Below are 22691 nucleotides of genomic sequence, written 5' to 3'. Positions count from 1 at the left end.
TGTGGTCTGTTTTGTGTAGAACGCAGAAATCCATAAGAGAATATTGCTATTAACAGCAATGACGAAATCACACAAAAAGTACAAGGTTCTACTAAAATCACAAATTTCCTTGAGCTGATATCACAATGTGAACAAAAAAAAAAACAAATTTCAATGAGTGACAATAAGGACAATCTCAAGGTGAGATGTGACCATATATTGTTTCACCTTTGGCAGAACAAGGTTAAGAGTGGCTGCCATAGGCTGGGCACAGTGACTCATGCCTGTAACCTCAACACTTTGGGAGACTGAGGGGACGATTACTTGAGCCCAGGAATTTGACATCAGCCTGAGTAATAAAGTGAGACCACTGTCTCTACAAAAAAACAAAACAAAACAAATAAACATCTAAAATTGTAATAAATCAGACTAGATTTACAGAGACCCACAAACACAAGGGGAGTTTGCACTCATTCAAAAACATTTTTGTATAGATTTCTGTAAAACAGATTGGGGGACAAGGAAGGACACAAGAGAATACTCCTTCATGGTGTAGGAACAGGAAAAAATCAGGTAAGTCTGATGCACAGGCAGAAACCCCTATGCAATTTCCCAGACCCTTATCTCATATAAAACAAGAGCCGTAAGTGTTGGAGGAGGAGTAAGTGTGTCCAACCCTGTTGCTCAGGCAAAGATCTACTGATTCTGGAAAAGAGGTATAAGCAAAAATCCCCTGCCCCTGGGGAAGGAGGAAGAAGTCCTCTCCGACCTAAGATCCTGCACCAGTACCAAGTAGAGGTCTACTACGGATTGAGAAGGAGCAGAAAATCTCTTGCATCCAAGACCCCCTGCAAATGTGAAGCAGAGGATAGCTGCCATGATGGCATAAGAAAGAAGGAGGAAAAAACTTGAGAAGGCACACACCAGGGCTTACACCTCCAAGCTGTACAAGGAGAGCAGAGGAACCCCAATTCCATGCCCCAACTCTTCCATAAGAGTGGAACCCAGCAACAAGAAGGAGCAGGCTAAAACTGGGACTGATCAGAGGGTGGACACAATCCTCCTCTGTGGAACAGGCATGTAGAAAACAATGAGAGCTGAGGACTGAGTGAGAAGACTGAGAAAACCCCACAGCACTCAGCCTCTATGCTAAAAATGAGTTGACACCATTTCACCAATAGAAGAATCTGAAGCGTTTGACACAGCAGAAGCAATAATTTTCATGGCAAAATCTCAATAATTCCTGAATAGCTTTACTCAACAGAATAAATGCCTGTAACGTCCATTTACAGGTCTAAACTCTGTTTATCTCAGTCCTTACTGTTCTTCCACACAATGTGTGGCATTTAGCCAAGCAGGGCACAAAAAGGCTACAAAATAAAAAACAACAGTGTTCTGGAAATAAAGTAACAGAAGCACATAGAGATAGCCCAGATATTGGAACTATCAGATAGGAACTTTGATTCAACTCTGATTAATACATTACAGAGAAGCAGAAAGCACAAACATGCCTGAAGAGATGGAGAAATTCAGTAGAGTGGTGGAAATAAGAAATAATGTAACAGAAAGGCTAGAATTATCTTTTTAAGAAAGATATCAAAATGAAGAATTTCTTCAGTGAGATCAACAGACTAAAGAATTTCTTCAGTGAGATCAACAGACTAAAGAATTTCTTCAGTGAGATCACTAAGACAGATGAATTAGTGAATTTAAAATGGGGCAGTAAATATTATTCACACTAAAATACAAAGAAAAAAACTGTGTGTGTATATGGCCGGGGGGCAGGGGGACAGGGGTGGAGGGGAACAGAGCCAGAACAGAACATCTGAAAGTTATGAGAAATATTAAATTGGAATTAGAATCCCAGCAAAGGAATAAAGAGAAAATGGGGCATAAGAAATATTAGAAAAAAATGTCTGAGAATATTTCAGAAATAAAAAAGCAAAAAACTCAAAAGCAAACTAACAAAATTGCAGCTCCAATAAGTTGAGAACTACAAGGATAAAAAAGCAGGATAAGAGTAATATATAATTATTGCAGAAAATCTAAGCAATCCAGGTAACCAAAAATAAAAAATTAAAATACCAATAAGCTTGCCAAACAAAATAAGTTATTAACATGTCACTAAAAGTAATCCCACCATTCTCTATGCATTTATGAGCTTTTTATTTTTGACTGTCAAAATAGTTTTTTTCTCAAATAAAAGCTCTGAGGATGAATGATTATTAGTATGATTTCTAATCCTTTGAGTCAAGAATTTCAACATCCTCAGAAGCTTAGATTTTAAGATGAAAGGATATTGAGAGAATACTTCCGTTGACCTGCACAGGCATCTTAATGATCAAGTACACTTATTCAGTGATAAAAACTAAGTAATCAGTAACTTTTATAACTACTGAATAGACAATAATACTTGGGCATTATCAGCCTTGGATTACATGCACGTGCAGACACACACATTTACACACATATGTATATGCATCTATATATTATTTTAAAGTCTTTCAAGAAACAATTCTAGAGTTTAAAATAGAGCAGTGATTCTAAGTATTCTATAATACTTCAAGGTGAAGATCACTAAGGCAAAATTTTAATATTTAATGGCTACTGTATGTTTTCTTCAGTATGAAAATTTATTTTATGATTTATATCTATTTACTGTTTTTCCCTTGCCTGGTGGCTATGATAATTATCTTATTCAATTTATATCTTTACACTCCATGATATAATTTAGGTTTGAAAAACTTACTTAGAATGAAGGATGTTGATCTTGTATTTCATGGTGTCAGTTGAAACTCAAGAGGCTTTTTTTCTCTGAATATTATCTCTAGAAGGTGTGCTAGATAAATTCCAATTCTAATCATCATTATTTTATTCTTTAAAGTCAGCTTAAATGTAATAAATATTTTTATATTTACAGAAAAAGACCCTAAACTCAAGCTATTATGAAATTGAAAAATAAAACGAATGTATGCAAAAAACACAGAATGCAGGTAGAGTCACATAAAGAAGAAATGTGTTAATTTTCTGACAATTCATGGAAGGAATATAAGAATTACTTTGAAAGCCTACTCCTAAATCAACTTTTAAAATTAATAACATGTACAAAAAATTGGCTAGGTAGATCTAAATGTTGTTTCATTTTGATGCTGGCTGTAACATCAGAGTGAAAGCTATTACTTCATTCACATGTCAGTATCCTGTTTTGCACATGGCACAAATGTCTATTAAAAATGAATTGATAAATAGCATGTTTAATAACTATGGCTTTTAAAAAATTTTACTTGATATTAAATCGTTATTTTATTATTGCCAAAGTAGAAGTGATGAAATTTTGTTGATGAACAGATTTAAAATAAAACTAAATTCAGAATTTGATTTGAATACAAATTGAATAAATACATATTTACATATACATATATTTGTAAATGTGTATATGGGAATATTTATATGCTGTTTAGAAAGGATAGACAAAGAAAAACCAAATCATGAAATTATGATGTTTTGCATATAGAGTTTGGAATGACTGTGTATACATGTACATATAAACTATTATTATTGTATATCAATATTTTTAACTATAAAACGTTTCCTATAGAATTTCATTCCAAGACCGTTTTGGACACTAGGTGTCACTAGAGTACAGAAAAATCTATTAACAATTTTTTTTTTTTTTTTTAAGTAAGCTCAAATATCATCCAAAGGAAAATAAGTAGGATTTTGTTTAAGAGTCTGCATTTTATTTACTTTAGAATTTATAACTCAAATATTTAAGTTCATGCTAGGATGAAATTTCACATAGAGCATGGACATAAATTGGATTGATTATTTCACCTGCTCTCTAAGTTAAGTTACCAATTTTTGCTGATTTAGCAGACCTGTAAGAAAGCTGGATTTCTCTTAAAATGCAAGCATATGAAAAAGCATTGCAGACAAACGGCTAGTTTAAGAATCTGTGCTTTCCCCTCAAACAGCCAAAGTCCTTGAGCAAGAGTGAGGAGCTGGTGATTCCAAGGAGCTGTTCCTTGTTTACAAGTACAACAGGTCCTCTGATGCCCATAAAGAAAACAGGCCCTCTGAAATCACTCACTGTAGCCTACATTTAGACCTGAAAATTTTAGGTATGAGGACCCTAGGTATTGTTTGCTTTTGCTTCACTTTCAACAACTATTTGGTGGGTTTAAAACTTGAAGTATTTACATCCTTAAATAAAAAATCACATATGGTTGCTATTGTAACCAGACAGTTGTTACAGATAACAAAAAGCACTTACTTGAAAAGCTCTTTTCTATCGATGGCTCTGTTGGTTTGGGGGTCGATTGCATAGACAGTCAAGTCACATTTGGTATAATCTTCTAGGGAAAAGGCATCCCCATGCCGGCGAGCTCCAATGGACTCTACTACGACCTTGGCACCAGGAATCTGTTCCTGAACATAGCGATCCAAGATCCTATAAATCAAACAAAGTACAAACATGACAGTCCAATGGGCTTTCTGGGAGAAAACAAATTACTTTCAACTTGAAAAGACATTTAGTAGGTTAAAAATGACGTCAGCCTGGTTCTTGTTAATGTTTACTGAATATAAACCCTTGAAAAACATTCTCTATATTTTTTCAGCATTTAGCTCCCAATGATACTAGAAACTGAATAAAGTAGAAAAGGTCACCAACCATGTCCTATTTAACTTTAGGCTGTTTGAATTTATGGTACCATTAGAACTTTTTACATGGCTCCTGGGAAATGCCTAATACGCCGTACAAACAAAGCTGTCCAGGCTTTATAGGAGTCATGGGGTCTTAGAACTCTTGACTTCATATGGTTGGTGTCATAAATTACATCTCCCACTAGAGTCTGTGACACTTGACACATAGCTATATGCTAAGAAGCAGGGCTAGGATGCCTGTTTCCCCAAAGGTATAAAAATCCTTACAGAATCAGCAGTGGGAGATTGCGGAGCTATTTTTGCAATGGCAGGATTACCACGTTAAGATAAAAACATGGCATGCAAATCTCAGATGCTATTTAGGTGAATAAAAACAACATATGCCATTTCATATAAATTACTGATACTCATTTAAAAAGTAGAGACAATGTTAATCAATAAATTTTTTCCCATCTCATCACTACACTTTAATTGACAGTGTGATTTATTACCATTTCCCGAATGTCCCATCCCTTATTAAAAACTTTACATTATTAACCCAAGTATAGAAATATTAGGAACATATATTTCACTATTTGTAGATGTTTAACTTTAAATAATTTTAATTACTACATATGGTAAATATTCTAAAATTTACAGACTCAGTGTTCCTTTTAGAGTCTATACTTTGAGGGTTTATTTGGAGAAAAGGGCATTCTATTCTTAAGTCCTTTGATACATCAGAAAAAAAGCTTTTGCTTCTAATGCCAAAATTGACATATTTCTTGCTTTATTGAATGTATATTGCCTTTACAGTCTGGTATGTATTTGGTTTGTCCTTGTTACAAAAACAATGAGATAACTAAACTTTGCAGGAAATGGCTCTACCAGTGCATGCCAGGAGACTCTATCCATTATAGCACAATGTTTGTTTATAAATATTTGAAATTCAGCACTGTTGAAGTATGTCTTATTGAAGTACTATTCATTCTTTTCCTTTTCTGTCACTACTCCATGCCCACTGATCTCTCAGCTTTGCAATTTCTTTTCTGATGATGTCCTTGAAGTAGACTAAAGAAAAGATGATGTGGAAAAAAGGAGGAGGAGTAAATTCACTCGGCAAATACCAATTAATAGTTGAATGCCTGTGATTCCAGCTACTTGAGAAATGAGACAGGAGAATCTATTGAGGCCGGGAGGCGGAGGCTGCAGTGAGCTGATATTGCGCCACTACACTACGCCCTGGGTGAAAGAGGAAGACTCCATCTCAAAAAAACAAAACAAAACAAAATCCAGGCACCTGAAAATAATGGAAGTCCCTGAGATGCACAGACTACTCATTTGCACTGTGCTTTTTGGATTTTCTTCCTGAGAGATTTATGCTTATTTAACAAAAATAAGAACGGCCTCGGAGTCAAAAAAGATTATATTTTTGACATTTTGTAGGAGGCACAAACAATAAAGATACAACGCTGAAGAGCACAGAGGTTTGGCTTCAATGTTAATTTCCTTTACTTATCAGTTGCATAACCGTAGACAAGTAATCTTAAGCTCTCAAAGTCTCAGGGTGTTTTTGCTTGTTTGTGTTTTGAGATGGAGTTTTGTTCTGTTGCCCCGGCTGGAGTGCAATGAGGCAATCTTGGCTCACTGCAACCTCCACCTTCTGGGTTCAATGGATTCTCCTGCCTCACACTTGGATTACAGGCATGCACCAGCACACCTGGCTAATTTTTGTATTTTAGTAGAGAGAGGGTTTCACCATGTTGGCCAGGTTGGTCTCAAATTCCTGACCTCAAGTGATCCTCCCGTCTCCGCCTTTCAAAGTGCTGGGATTCCAGGCATGAACATCACACCTGGCCACCTCTGTTTCCTTAAACAGAAAACAAGGAAATCATGTATCACATGGGGTTGTATGTGCATTCGATGAACTCAAAGCTTTTACACAAATCTGCACAGTTCCTAGCACACAGTAAATATTCTACGAATGAATATTATTTTTATTGTTAATTTAACTGTTTCCATTAATAAGCTTCTTCCTTGTCTCAAATTCATTCAGGGTCTTTAATTAATTTGTGGAATTAATAACAAAGTATATTTATCACTAGTATCATCAGTTCACAAATCAAAATGCAAACAGGAGTATATCGTTAAATACGATGCAATAGGTGATTGTCCCAATACTATGGTCTAACAATTTATGCCTTCTCCAGTGCATTTTGGCATTAATTTGACATGTTCCTAGGAATCCCTTCATATGTGCATAGATTAACTGTTTGGGATCCTACAGTGAAGAAACGTATCTGTTGCACTTGGGTCCTTTCCTATTTTTCAGTGCAATATTGCAGAATCATGTGACGAAGAAAAATTAGATAGGGAATAAAATATAACTGTGCTAAATCCTTTATGGCATCAGAAAATCATAAATAAAAGAAGTCTAAAAACAAATGATGTCATTTAAAACTGGCAATAATGTCTTCACCGTGCACATTTTTAGTTAAACTTTTAAAGATCTTTTGGGATAAAGTATATCTTCTGATAAAAAGAGATACAGCCTAATCTTAATTGCTTCTGTATCTTTCTCTTATACATTTAGGTAAAACTAAATTTAATACCTTTAAATGAGAACACATTTTGTAAAAATCTATCTTTTCACTTATCTATGTCTATATACTAAGTATTTCCTACATCTCTCTTCATTACCTATATGTACATAGATTTCATCACATATACACATATATGTATCCCCTATACAGAGAAAAAGAGATTTGCAATGATGTTTACCTAACCTGCAATATTTGTATCATACACACACATATCAAAAAAGATGTCCATAAGATGTTCATCTAATGTAAATAATACTTAGAGCTGGATGGTATAATTTTGAGTCTACCTTATATAACTTTCTTCTTCATGTATTATATTGCTTGAATTTCTTTATAATGAAAATAAAAGAATATAGTTATATTTTTTAAAAAAATCTTTATTTCCTCTTCCTGACTTCACGATAAAAAAGTCTTCATATAAATCTATATTTTTATAGTTTAAAAATGTAAAAAATTAAACTGGATTCAGGGCTAATTAAATTATAGCAAAATTCAGGCAAGTATTAAGTAGAAACATTTTCATGTATTCTTTCCTTCAACAGATGCTTATCGAATGCCTATCCTTGGCCCGACACTGTTCCAGACACATGGAATGTATCAGTGAACAAAATACGTTCTTTGATGTCATAGAATTTACATTCAAATTAGGCAAGACAAAGAACAGATGATGAATTGATAAAACTGGTAAAAGTGTTCAGAAAAAGCATCATTGAGAATTTGATATTTGAGCAAAAACTTTAGGGAACAATGTGTGCTGTGGCTATTCTAGGAAAGAGTGTTCAAAGAAAAGAGAATTGCTAACTGCTTGTGCAAATGTCCTAATGTAGTAATGTGTGGCCAGAGCAGATACATGGGGACTTTGTTTTTTTTTGAGATGGAGTTTCACTCTTGTTGCCCAGACTGGAGGACAGTGGAATGACCTTGCTCACTGCAAACTCTGTCTCTGGGGTTTAAATGATTCTCCTGCTTCAGCCTCCTAAGTAGCTGGGATTACAGGCATGCATTGTCACGCCTGGCTAATTTTGTATTTTTAGTAGAAATTAAGTTTCTCCATGTTGGTCGGGCTGGTCTTGAACTCCCAACCTCAGGTGATCTGCCTGCCTCAGCCTCCTGAACGGCTAGGATTATAGGCATGAGACACCACTCCTGGCCACAGGGGAATTTTAGGATTGTAAGAGCATTCATTGTCTTTTGTTCTGAGTGAAATAAAAATCTGTTGCTGGGTTTTAAATACTAAAGTAATGTGATCTACCTTACATTTAAAAGAGGCACACATATTATATGCATCACTGTTATGCCTGATTAAATATTTACCCATTTACAAGAAGTATAAATCTTACAAAAGAAACCAAGAAATGTAACCAAAAACTAAAACTTATATTAATTACAGGCTGACCTATATAAACGTTGGCATTTTGTGGTTATTTTAAAATAAGTCAATTTTTATAGATCATTCTTTGTTAATGAAGAAAAACACAAAGGAGAGACTAAAGCTTACAAAAAGGAGAAACTAAAGGCGTTATTGTTTATGAAACGTACATCAAGACATAGAAGCTTTTAAAAGAGGGCAAATCTTTTCAGAGTTCAAGTTACTTCTTTCCAGCTTCTTTTGAATTCAATATGTAAGACAAACTTCTCCTCTGCTTCCTCTCAGATAGCATGAACTTTCTAAATTGTTTCTTTGGAATGTGCAGTGTTTTGTATTTGATAAAAAGTTTTCATGGTGACAGTGCTATGATAACAGTATTCTACAACAAGATATTACAGCTGATTAATATCTCAAGAAAAGTATAAGTGATTTATGACCACTTGGTGCCATATAGGGGTTGATGTCACTTTAAGTCTATAATGCGAAGAAAAATACCTTCTAATGCATAAAAATATTTTCTTCCATTTTAAGATAAGAGAGAAATAATTACTGAATGCAATGTTCTGTTAAAAAACATACCTGAGGGAATTGGAATTGCCACCTTGGCCTGTACATAACCTGGTCTCCACTAGTGTTCCCTTCCACATTACTGTGTCACCTTTGTGCTCCTCTGTGCCCCTCCTGAAGACCCACACAACGCAGACAATGGCTGGTAATCCATAAAAACATTTATTCTGTTCTCAATACTAGCTGAACTTAGGGCAACTCCCTTGTGCTAATGTCCTATAAAACACTCTGCCCTCCTTCCTAGATATTTTTGGGAGTCTTCCTATGCATGTCCTCCCCTGCCTTGCATTTTCCAGTAAAATCTTATGCTAATGCTGCTCTCATTTTTCACAATCTTCCTTTCCTCCCCAGCTTTACTGAGGCATAACAGGCATACAACAACAAAAACGAACTAACCAAAGAAACAAAAAAACCCGGAAACAAAAACCAAAAACCATGCACATGATGTGTGTTATTTACTGAGTTTAGATAAATGTGTACATTCATGGTCTGCCATCACAGTCCAGGTAACGAACATATCCTTCACTTTCAAAGTTTCCTTGTGACCCTTTGGGTTTGACTGTTGTTACCTTTTGTGTAAGAACACTTAACATGAGAGCCACCCTCTTAAAAAATTTTTGGTACATAATGCCTTTAAAAAATTCCCATGTCTTCGCTCTGCATCCCTGCTAACCAATCATTCCACTGTCATCTTCTATGCCTTTGATTATTTTAGAGACCTTATATTAGAGAAATCTACTGATCCGTATTCTACTCTCTACTACTTCGAGATCAACTTGATGAGAGACACACATGAGTGAGATTGTGCGGTATTTGTCTTTCTGCGCCTGGCATATTTCAAATAACATAATGCCTTTCAGGTCCATCCATATTATCAAAGATGGCAGGATTGTTTTCATTTTTAAGACTGAAAAATATTTCATTGTATGTATGTACAACAATTTCTTTCTGCATTCATCTTTCGATGGACATTTGTATTGTTTCCATTTCAAGGCTATTATAAATAATGCTGCAATAAACAAAGAAGTGCAGATATCTCTTCAAGATCCTGCTTTTAATCTTTATGGGTATACAAACATACCTGAGATTGCTGGATCATATGGTAGTTCTATTTTTTTAATTTTGATGAAGCTCCATAATTTTTTAAATGGTGGTTACATAATTTTATATTCTCAACATCAGGGTAAAAGTGTTCCAATTTCTTTACACCCTCAACAAAACTTAACTTTTTTTTTTGACAGTTGGTATGCTAACAGTTGTGAGATAAAATCTCTTTTGGTTTTAACTTTTATTTCACCAATTATTAGAAATGTTGAACGACTTTCCATGTACCTGTTTACCATTCATATGTCTTTGGAGAAATGACTCTTCAAGTCCTTTGCTATTTTTAAATTGGATTATCATATAGAAAACGTAACAAAATGTATTAAGGATATGAATGCAATATTTGAAACCATAAAACTCTCATAAGAAAACAGAGAGCACTTTTTGAGATAGGTCCAGCAATAGTTTCATGGATATAACACCAAAAGCACTGGCAACAAGAGCAAAATATAAGTGCAAGTATAGCAAACTAAAAAGCTTCTGCGCAGCAAAGAAAAAGTCAGCAGAGTAGAAAGGTGACCTGCAGAATAGATTATAGAAAATGTTTGCAAACATATATCTGATACAGGGTTCATTTCCAAAATACATACAAAACTTTCACAAACTTTTAGCTCCCTTCTTTCCCCTTCTCCCTTAAAGGAAAATTGTTTTGGAAATATATGTAATATAAAATATTTAATGAAAAAAATCTAGGCTGTGATTTTCAGTTAGAAGAGGGAATATAGTCTATTCTATTTTTTACATCTTACATTTTATAATTTCATAATTGCTGAGTAGTTTAATACTGGGTTTAAAAAATGCATACTAGAGCCGGTGTGGTGGCTCAGTCCTGAAATCCTAGCACTTTGGGAGGTGATCGGATCCGAGGTGAGCAGATCATGAGGTCAGGGGTTCGAGACCAGCCTGACCAATGTGACAAAACCCTGTCCCTATTAAGAATACAAAAATTAGCTGGGCATGGTGGTGTGTGCCTGTAATCTCAGCTACTCAGGAGGCTGAGGCAGGAGAATCACTTGAATCCGGGAGGCGAAGGTGGCAGTGAGCTGAGATCATGCTACTGCACTCCAGCCTGGACAACAGAGCTAGACTCCTCCTCAAAAATAAAAATAAAAATAAAAATGCATACTATTTTTATGCGTTTTTAAATAGAGTAATCCTGCCTGGATGCAAAATGAGGAAATACATATTTAAATCATGTTGACTAATTATAATGCTGAAACATAAGATTTCAATCAGACAAAACTTGCTGTTACTCTTGACAATGTGGAATTTTATCTATGCCTTGTGTTTCTGGTAAATAGCTATGGTATGGTACAGTATAGTATGATAAACAGCCTGAGAGCACATCTAAATCATCCTTAAAGGCACCACCCAGAATGTGTTGATTACAAGGTAAATCATTCTGTGATCTACTGTCCGATCTTCACACTTCCCTACATCCAGTTCTTGTTTGCTCCTCACTGTGAAAGTCTTTTTCTTCTTACCTTTAGAGACTTGCAGATCTCTTGGGCAGAGAGTTCTCTCCATTACAACGGTGTCCCTCTCACTTGTGCAATAGCCCTTCTCCTCTCCTACAGTATTCCTTTTGAATACATTTTCTTCTCTCCTAAATTCAGTAACTCCAAGTGTAGCTTTATTTAGAGATGGGGACTTCAAGGAAGTAAAGTTGAATGAGATCACAAGGGTGGAGTTCTGATCTAATGGGACTAATTTTCCTATAAGGAGAGATACCAGAGAGCTCTCTTTCTCTTTGTGCACAAAGAGGTCATGTGAGTACCTAATGGAGAAGGCAGCCATTAGCAACCCAAGAAGAGAGCCCTTACTAGAACCAATCCTGCTGGCACCTGAATCTTAGACACAGTCTCCAGGACTGTGAGAAAGCTGTTGTTTAAGCCACCCGGTGTGTGCTATTTTGTTTGTTACGACAGCCCAAACAACTAAGATGCACTGTGAAACAGGCAAGAGCCCTCAAAATCTCCAATTGTATTTGTCACTTTTCTTAGTGTAAATTTTGGCCAACACTATTCAATAATATCTAAAACCTGCCAAATGAATTGTAAAAACAGGTAATATGTAAAAGCGTTTCTTTTTCTGCCAAGAAAATGACAATAACAAATAAACCATAATCAATTAAAGTCCTTATTTTCTTTGTGTTGGTAATAAGATTTCATCCTGTGTACTGCCTACTCATTGGGAAATGGAAGCCACAGTGCTACTTCAGTTGTTTCCATCACAAATACAAATGTTTGCTCAGGACTTTGCTATCTGTATATGTCACAGGAGTAGTACCGAATCCTCAACTAAAAAGCACTGATAAAAAGGCATTAATGCCACCATTCTGCATTGGGCTTTGTTGCTTTGTCTCAGCAGGATTTATGTTCTTTCCCAACAGCATCCTGATTTTGATCTGAGGAATTAATCTGGTCTCTGACAGTCACATCCAGCAGGACTTTAGGGATCTTACCTGGTCCTAGCCTCATGAAAAGCAAACAACCAAAAACTCCACCTCACCCAATTAAGTCCATTCTCTCTTTGGAATTTGGGTCTGGAGTCAAAGACTTAAGAGTTTTAAATTGTTGAAATTCACTCATACAAGGTGCAACATCCTCAGCAGACTGACAGTGTATATAAGATTATCCTCGATGGCCTCTGGACCTGCCTTTGTCTGACTATTTTCCACCCCATCTTTCATTCCCTTGATATGGTAAGCTTACGAGAGCCTCAGCTAATTTCTAACACATTCAAACTAATATTATGCATATTTTCACTTTAAAGTGAGGAAGTACCAATGCACTAATCATTTTTCAAATTATTTCAGGGCAACAACATTTGTCATGTTGTCTAAGACTCTTGTAAAATCTTTCTTTGTAATTCAATTAAACTTTGTATTCTGCATAAAATTTCTGTAATTGCTATGGAATTTGATAAAAATCTGTAGTCTGGTTAACTCAGATTTGTCATTTAAATTTACCCTGACTCATAAATAGCCAAAACTAGAAAGCAACCAGGATATCCTACAATAGGTGAATGGATAAGTAAACAGTAGAATGTAGAGATAATGGAATATTATTCAGTAATAAAAACAAACAAGCTATCAAGCCATGAAAATATATGGAGAAAACTTTACCAAGTGAAAGAAAGTCATCTGAAAATGCTATATACTGTATGATTCCAATATATGACATTTTGGAAAAGGTAAAACTACAGAGACGGTAAAATAATCAGTGATTGCTAGGGGTTGAGGGGTAAGGGATAAATAGGAAGAGCACAGATAATTTTTAGGGCACTGAAAATATAATACAATACTATAATGATGTATACATGTCATTATACATCATCGAAACCCATAGAATGCACAACAAAAGTGAACCCTAAACTATGGATTGTGAAGGACTACAATCTATGCTGTTGTTGGAATGTGTCCATCAGAACACACACGTTAGAAACGTAATCATCAATGCAATGGTGTTAAAAGGTTAGGCCTCATGAGAAGTGATTAGAACATGAGGGTGAATGTATTCATTCTAAAGGGTGGAGTTCAGCCCACTTTTACTCTCCTTTTCTTGCCCCTACTTTGCCTTTTCATCATGAGATAACGCATCAAAGAGCCCTTCTTCAGATGCTGGTCCATTGATATTAAACTTTCATGTCTCAAGAACTGTGAGAAATAAATTTCTGTTTATGTTAAATTATCCAGTTTGTTGTATTCTGCTATAGCAGCACAAAATGACTATGACAGTGTGTTACTGTAGGCTCATCAGTTGTCACAATTGTACCATGATAGTGGGGGACACTGATAATGGAGTAGGCTATGCATGTGTGGGGGCAAGCAGTATATGAGAAATCTGTGTTTATCCTCTTAACTTTGTGTGAAAGTCAAGCAGCTCTCAACAGGAGTCATTTAAAAATCCAGTAAAAGTGATGTAGTGATATTATAAAAATAACAGTTTACCAGCACTATAAATTTCTAAAGGCAGGACAAGATTAATTGGAAAATAATATGAAATAAGACAGTCCAGGCAATGGGTGCTTTGAAATTAGGAAAAAAGAGCATTAATTGTGAGTTAACATAATCTAGGAAGGATTCTTTGAAGATGAGGACATTTTCTATTGAATACAGAATAGCATATAGTTAACACACCAAATTATATGTGAAAGGAAGAAAATAAATACAAAATATGTTTGAATGTATAAAAACAGATTAGATGAGAAATAAAATAGCCAGAAATGGATGGGTTTAGATAAAATTGTAGGGCAACTTCATTCACTCATTCATTCATTAAACACATATATATATATTGAGCACTCACTGTATGGTAGGCATTGGTCTAGGTACTAGGAATATAACAGTGAGCAACTACAGCAACTTAAATACCTTGACTTTATGAATAGGAATAGGAATATTTCAGGACTTCATAAGACGAGTGTCTAGGACAAAATTTCTCTTAGTTCTGTTATTTTATTTGTGCACAGATAGCCAGAAATCACTGTATAAATGCTTTTGATATAAGAGCATTAGGAGCCGCTGGCAAGATGGCCAAATAGAAACAGTTTTGGTCTGCAGCTCCCAGCAAGATCGACGCAGATGACCCCCGGTATCCTGACTGGGTGATTTCTGCATTTCCAACTGAGGTACCTGGTTCATCTCACTGGGACTGGTTGAACAGTGGGTGCAGCCCATGGAGGGCTAGCCAAAGCAGGTTGGAGTGTAGCCTCACCCAGGAAGTGTAAAAACTCGGGAGATTTCTCTCCTCTAGCCAAGGGAAGCCATGAGAGACTGTACCTGGAAGAACAGTGCACTCTGGCTCAGATACTGTGCTTCTCCCACGGTCTTTGCAACCACCAGACCAGGAGATTCCCTCCAGTGCCTACATTACCAGAGCCCTGGGTTTTGAGCACTAAACTGGGCGGCTGTCTGGACAGACACCGAGCTAGCATCAGGAGTTCTTTCTTTCTTCATACCCTAGTGGCACCTGGAATGCCAGCGAGATAGAACTCTTTACTCCTACGGAAGGAGGGCTGAAGCCAGGGAGCCAAATGGTCTGGCTTGGGGGGTCCCACCCCCACAGAGCACAGCAAGCTAAAATCCACTGGCTTGAAAGTCTTGCTACCAGCACAGCAGTCTGAGGTTGAATTGGAAAGATTGAGCTTGGTGGGAGGGGCATCCACCAATGCTGAGGTTTGAGAAGGCAGTTGTTCCCCTCACAGTGTAAACAAAGCCACTGGGAAGTTCAAAATGGGTGGAGCCCATGGCAGCTAAGCAAGGCCTCTGCAGCCAGACTGTCTCTAGACTTCTCCTCTCTGGGCAGGGCATCTCTGAAAAAAAGCCAGCAGCCCCAGTCAGGGACTTATGGATAAAACTGCCATCTCCCTGGGACACAGCAACTGAGGGAAACGTTAGCTGTGGGCACAGCTTCAGCAGACCTAAATGTCCCTGCCTGACAGCTCTGAGGGGAAGAGTAGATCTCCTAGCACAGCATTTGAGCCCTGATAAGGGGCACGGTGCCTCCTCAAGTGGGTCCTTGACCCCAAGAATCCTGACTGGGAGACACTTCCTGTAGGGCCTGACAGACATCTCATACAGGAGAGTTCTGGCTGGCATCTGGTGGGTGCCTCTCTGGGTAGAAGCTTCCAGAGGAAGGAACAGGCAGCAATCTTTGCTGTTCTGCAGCCTCTGCTGGTGATATCCAAGCAAATAGGGTCTGGAAAAGACCTCCAGCAAAGTCCAGCAGACCTGCAGCAGAGGGGCCAGACTGTTATAAAGAACACTAACAAACGGAAGGAAATAATACATCAACAAAAAGGGCATCCACTCAGAGTCCTCATCTGAAGGTTACCATCATCAAAGACCTAAGGAAGACAAATCCGTGAAGATGGGGAGAAACCACTACAAAAAGGCTGAAAATTCCAGAAACCAGAATGCCTCTTCTCCTCCAAAGGATTGCAACTCCTCACCAGTCTATGGAACAAAACTGGGACAGAGAATAAGCTTGATGAATTGACAGAAGTAGGCCTCAGAAGTGAATAATAATGAACTCCTCCAAGCTAAAGGAGCATGTTCTCACCCAATGCAAGGAAGCTAAGAACCTTGATAAAAGATTAAATGAATTGCTAACTAAAATAACCAGAGAAGAACATAAATGACCTGATGGAGCTGAAAAACACAACATGAGAACTTCATGAAGCATACACAAGTATCAATGGATGAATCAATCAAACTAAAAGAAGCGTATCAGAGATTGAAGATCAACTCAATGAAATAAAGCAGGAGGACAAGATTAGAGAAAAAAGAGTGAAAAGAAATGAGCAAGGCCTCCCAGAAATGTGGGACTATGAAAAAGACCAAACCTACATTTGATTAGTGTACCTCAAAGTGACCAGGAGAATGGAACCAATCTGGAGAACACTCTTCAGAATATTATACAGGAGAACTTCCCCAACCTAGCAAGGCAGGCCAATATTCAAATCCAAGAAATACAGAGAACACTATAAAGAGTCCTCGAGAAAAGCAACTCCAAGACATTGCCATCCGATTTACCAAGTTTGAAATGAAGGAAAAATGTTGAGCGTAGCCAGAGAGAGAGGTCAGGTTACCCACAAAGGGCAGCCCATCAGACTCACAGCAGATCTCTCGGCAGAAACCCTGCAAGCCAGAAGAGAGTGGGAGCCAATATTCAACATTCTTAAAGAAAATAATTTTCAACCCAAAATTTAGTATCCAGTGAAACTAACTTCATAAAAGAAGGAGAAATAAAATCCTTTACAGACAAGCATATGCTCAGAGATTTTGTCACCACCAGGCCTGCCTTACAACAGCTCCTGAAGGAAACACCAAACATGGAAAGGAACAATGGGTACCAACCACTGCAAAAAACATATCCAATTGTAAAGGCCACTAATGCTATGAAGAAACAGCATCAACTAATGGGCAAAATAACCAGCTAGCATCGTAATGACAGGATCAATTTCACACATAACAATATTAACTTTAAATATAAGTGGGCTAAATGCTCCAATTAAAAGACATAGACTGGCAAATTGGATAAAGTCAAGACCCATCAGTGTGCTATATTCAGGAGACCCATCTCATGTGCAAAGACACATATCAGCTCAAAACAAAGGGATGGAGCAAGATTTAACAAGCAAATGTAAAGAAAAAAAAGCAGAGGTTGCAATTCTAGTCTCTGATAAAACAGACTTTAAGCCAACAGAGATCAAAAGAGAGAAGAGCATTACATCATGGTGAAGGGATCAAGGCAACCACAAGAACTAACTATCTTAAATATATATGCACCCAATATAGGAGCACCCAGATTCATAAAGCAAGTTCATAGAGACCTACAAAGAGACTTAGACCCCAACACAATAATAGTGGGAGACTTTAACACCCCACTGTCAATTTAGGCAGATCAATGAGACAGAAAATTAGCAAGGATACCCAGGACTTGAACTCAGCTCTGGGCCAAGTAGACCTAACAAATTCCTACAGAACTCTTCATTCCTAATCAATAGAACATACATTCTTCTCAGCATCCCATCACATTTATTCTAAAATTGACTACATAATTGGAAGTAAGACATTCCAAAGCAAATGCAAAATAATAGAAATCAAAACAGTCTCTCAGACCACAGTCCAATCAAATTACAACTCAGGATTAAGAAATTCACTTGAAACGACACATCTACATGAAAACTGAACAACCTGCTCCTGACTGACTACTGGGTGAACAACAAAATTAAGGCAGAAATAAAGATGTTCTTTGAAACCAATAAGATGAAAGACACAACCTACCAGAATCTCTGGGACACATTTAAAACAGTGTGTAGAGGAAATTTTATACCACTAAATGCCCACAAGGAAAAGCAGGAAAGATCTAACATTGACACCTGAACATCACAATCAAAAGAACTAAAGAAGCAAGAGCAAACAAATTCAAAACCTAGTAGAAGACAAGAAATACCTAAGATCAGAGCAGAAATGAAGGGGATAGAGACATTTTTAAAAACCTGCAAAAAAATCAATGAATCCAGGAGCTGTTTTTTTTTGAAAATATCAACAAAATAGATAGACCACTAGCCAGACTAATAGAGAAGAAAAGAGAGAAGAATCAAATAGATGCAATAATGATAAAGATGATATTACCACCAATCCCACAGAAATAAAAAGTACCATCAGAGAATGCTATAAACACCTCTATGCAAATAAACTAAAAATCTAAAATAAATGGATAAATTACTGGATGTATACACCCTCCCAAGACTAAATAAGGAAGAAGTCAAATCCCTGAATAGACCAATAACAAGTTCTAAAATTGAGGCAGCAATTAACACTGGGAGAAATCCCTCATGTAGGTGACGGGGGGGATGGAGACAGCAAACCACCATGGCATGTGTGTACCTATGCAACAATCCTGCAAGATCTACACATGTACCCCAGAACTTAAAGTACAATAAAAAGCAAAACAAAACAAAAATAAAAAACCTGCCAACCAAAAAAAGAAAGTCCAGCACCAAATGGTTTCACAGCAAAATTCTACCAGATGTACAAAGAGGAGTTGGTACCATTTCAAACAATAGAAAAATAGGGAATCCTCCCTAACACATTTTATGGGGCCAGAATCATCCTAATACCAAAATCTAGCAGAGACACAACAAAAAGAGAAAATTTTAGGCCAATATCTCTGATGAACATCAATGCAAAAATCCTCAATAAAATACTGGCAAACTGAATCCAGCAGCACATCTAAAAGCTTATGCACCAAAATCGAGTTGGCTTCATCCCTGGTATGCAAGCCTGGTGCAACATACGCAAATCATTCAATGTAATCCATCACATAAACAGAACCAATGACAAAAACTACATGATTATTTCAATAAATGCAGAAAAGGCCTTCAACAAAATTCAGCAGCCCTTCATGCTAAAAACTCTCAGTAAACTAGGTATTGATGGAATGTATCTTAAAATAGTAAGAGCTATTTATGACAAACCCAGTCAATATCATACTGAATGGACAAAAACTTGAAGCATTCCCTTTGAAAACCTGCATAAGACAAGGATGCCCTCTTTCACCACATCTATTCAACATAGTATTTGAAATTCTCGCACGGGCAATCAGGCAAGAGAAAGAAATAAAGGGTATTCATTTAGGTAAATGGGAAGTCAAATTGTCTCTGTTTGCAGAGGGCATGATTGTTTATTCAGAAAACCCCATTATCTCAGTCCAAAATCTCCTTAAGCTCATAAGCAAGTTCAGCAAAATCTCAAGATACAAAATCAACTGGCAAAAATTACAAGCATTTCTATACACCAATAACAGACAAACAGTCAAATCATGAGTGAACTCCCATTCACAACTGCTACAGAGAGAATAAAATACCTAGAAATAAAACTTACAAGGGATGTGAAGGACTCTTCAAGGATAATTACAAATCACTGCTCAATGAAATAAAAGAGGACAGAAACAAATGGAAAAACAATCTATGCTAATAAATAGGAAGAATCAGTATCATGAAAATGGCCATACTTCCCAAAGTAATTTATAGATTCAATGCAATTCCCATCAAGCTACCACTAACTTTCTTCATAAATTTGGAAAAACTACTTTAAATTTGATATCATACCAAAAAGGAGCCCACTTAGCCAAGAAAATCCTAAGCAAAAACACAAAGCTGGAGGCATTATGCTTCCTAATATCAAACTGTATTATAAGGATACTATAACAAAAACAACATGGTACTGGTAACAAAACAGAGATATACACCAGGGGAACAGAACAGAGGCCTCAGAAATAATACCACACATCTACAAACATCTGATCTTTGACAAAACTGACAAAGACAAGCAATGGGGAAAGAATTCCCTATTTAATAAATAGTGTTGGGAAAACTGGCTAGCCATGTGCAGAAAGCTGAAACTGGATCCCTTCCTTACACTTTATACAGAAACCTACAGAATGGGAGAAAATTTTTGCAATTTATCCATCTGACAAAAAGCTAATATCCAGAATCTACATGGAACTTAAACAAATTTACAAGAAAGTAACAAACCCATCAAAAAGTGGACAAAAGATAAGAACAGCCACTCTCAAAAGAAGTCATTTATGCGGCCAACAAGCATATGAAAAAAAGGTCACAATAACTGGTCATTAGAGAAAGGCAAATCAAAACCACATTGAGATACTATCTCACCAGTTTCCTGATCATTAAAAAGTCAGGAAACAACAGATGCTAGAGAGGATGTGGAGAAATATGACTGCTTCCACACTGTTTGTGGGAGTATAAATTAGTTCAACCATTGTAGAAGACAGTGTGGCACTGTTCACAATAGCAAAGATTTGGAACCAAACCAAATGCTCATCAATAATAGACTGGATAAAGAAAATGTGGCACATATACACCATGGAATACCACACAGCCATAAAAAGGGTAAGTTCATGTATTTTGCAGGGACATGAATGAAGCTGGAAACAATCATTTTCAGCAAATTAACACAAGAACAGAAAACCAAACAATGCATGTTCTCACTCATAAGTGGGAGTTGCACAGTGAGAACACACGGATACAGGGAGGAGAACATCACACACCAGGGCCTGTTGGGAGTTTGGGGGATAGGGAAGTGATAGCATCAGGAGAAATACCTAACGTAGATGATGGGTTGATGGGTGCCGCAAACCACCGTGGCACATGTATACCTATGTAACAAACCTGCACATGCTGCACACGTACCCCAGAACTTACAGTATAATTAAAAAATAAATAAATGCAATATAAACAAAGAAATAAGAGCATTCATTCAACATATAGAAAATTCAATACGTTCATAAGCACATACACAGAAATACATGATATTGGTTGACTAATTTCTTACATTGTTCCAGGTGGTTACAGTCTTAGTATTTTAATGTCGTTTTGCGTTAGTGTTTTATACCTAGTTGTCTTTGTAAGATGACTAAAAGACAAAACTATTAAAAATAATGAATGCAATAATTTGTTAAGAGAAAGGCAATACCAAAACATAAATTGTGACATCAAAAATTTAAAATTTGGAGCAAAACGGGACTTAATATGTACAGCATATTTTTTTGTCATATTTTTCTTTTTCATAATCAGAGTTAAGCTGGTATCAGTTTTAAATACTTGTTATAACTAATGGATGTGTTTCGTAAGCCTAACCACAAACAAAAGCCTATAGTAGATAAAGAGCAACAAATTAAACATACTAACAGAGAAAATCATGTAACCAAAAAGAATGACAGTAATAAAGAAAAGAAGAATAATGATAGAAAAACAAGTAACAAAATGACAGTAGTAAGGCCTTACTAATAATAACATTGAATACAAATGGATCAAATTCTCCAATTAAATGACATACAGTGGCTGAATGAATTAAAAAACATGACCAATTTACAAGCTGCCTAGAAGGAATTCACAACTGTAAAGACTCATCCACACTGAAAGTAAAGTGATTGGAAAAGACACTCTATGCATATGGAAATCAGAAAAGAACAGGAGTAGTACATCAGGTAAAATAAGTCAAAAATTATAAAAAGAGATGAAGTTCATGATATAATAATTAAGGAATCAATTCGGCAAGAGAATAGAGCAATAAGAAATATATTTGTACTCAACACTGGAGCAACCAAATATATAAAGCAAATATGAATAGATGCAAAGTGAAAGACAGACTGCAATGCAATAAGAGTAGGGGACTTCAACACAAATGGGGAGATCATTCAGATAAAACATCAACAAAGAAACATCACTGTTAAACTACAGTTTAGGTCAAATGGTCTAAGACATTTACAGAACATTTCCTCCAAATGCTGCAGAACATGCATTATTTTTATCAACTCATAGAACATTCTCCTGAATGTGCCATATCTCAGGCCATAAAACAAGTCTCAACAAATTCAAAAAAGTATAAATTTCTCAAATTTTTCTGACCCCCCAAAATTTAGAAATCAATAACTAAAGGGACTTTGGAAACCATACAAAGCATGGAAATGAGAAATATGCTCTTGAATGACAAATAAAACAAATGAAAATAAAAACACAATCTACCAGATCCTATGGGATACAGTAAAAGTGTTACAAAAGGGGAAGCTGATAGCAATAAGTGCCTACATAAAATAAAACAGAAAGACTACAAATAAAGTACCAAACTATGCACCTCAAGAAACTAGAAAAGTAAAAACAAACCAAACACAAAATTAGAAGGAAATAAAATATAAATATCAGAGAAGAAATAAGAAAAATTTTGACCAAAAAGGAAACACAAAAAAAATCAAGAAACAGAAAATTTATTTGGAAAAAACTTCGTATGGTCATAAAAACAGACACGTAGACCAATGAAACAGAAGAGAAAACCCCAAAATAAATCCACACTCTTAGAGTCAATCATTTTGACCAAGATGTGAAGAACATAC

At 36.3% G+C, this 22691-nt stretch overlaps 1 protein-coding gene across 9 annotated transcripts in view; it reads right to left on the bottom strand.

Moving 5' to 3' along the window:
• The window catches only part of PCDH15 (protocadherin related 15), a 1854109-nt gene that overhangs the window by 30386 nt on the left and 1801032 nt on the right, over positions 1 to 22691 (bottom strand). For all 9 annotated transcript variants that reach the window (XM_054243050.2, XM_054243053.2, XM_054243049.2 and 6 more), the window contains one exon: positions 4253 to 4429. In XM_054243050.2, coding sequence (XP_054099025.2) covers positions 4253 to 4429 — 177 coding nt within the window. The remainder of the gene's footprint in view (positions 1 to 4252; positions 4430 to 22691) is intronic.

The sequence above is a fragment of the Callithrix jacchus genome, chromosome 12 (assembly GCF_049354715.1).
Source record: "Callithrix jacchus isolate 240 chromosome 12, calJac240_pri, whole genome shotgun sequence".
Lineage (NCBI taxonomy): Eukaryota > Metazoa > Chordata > Mammalia > Primates > Cebidae > Callithrix > Callithrix jacchus.
The sequence above is the reverse complement of the archived record's forward strand: the minus strand, read 5'-3'. Positions and strand labels throughout refer to the sequence as shown.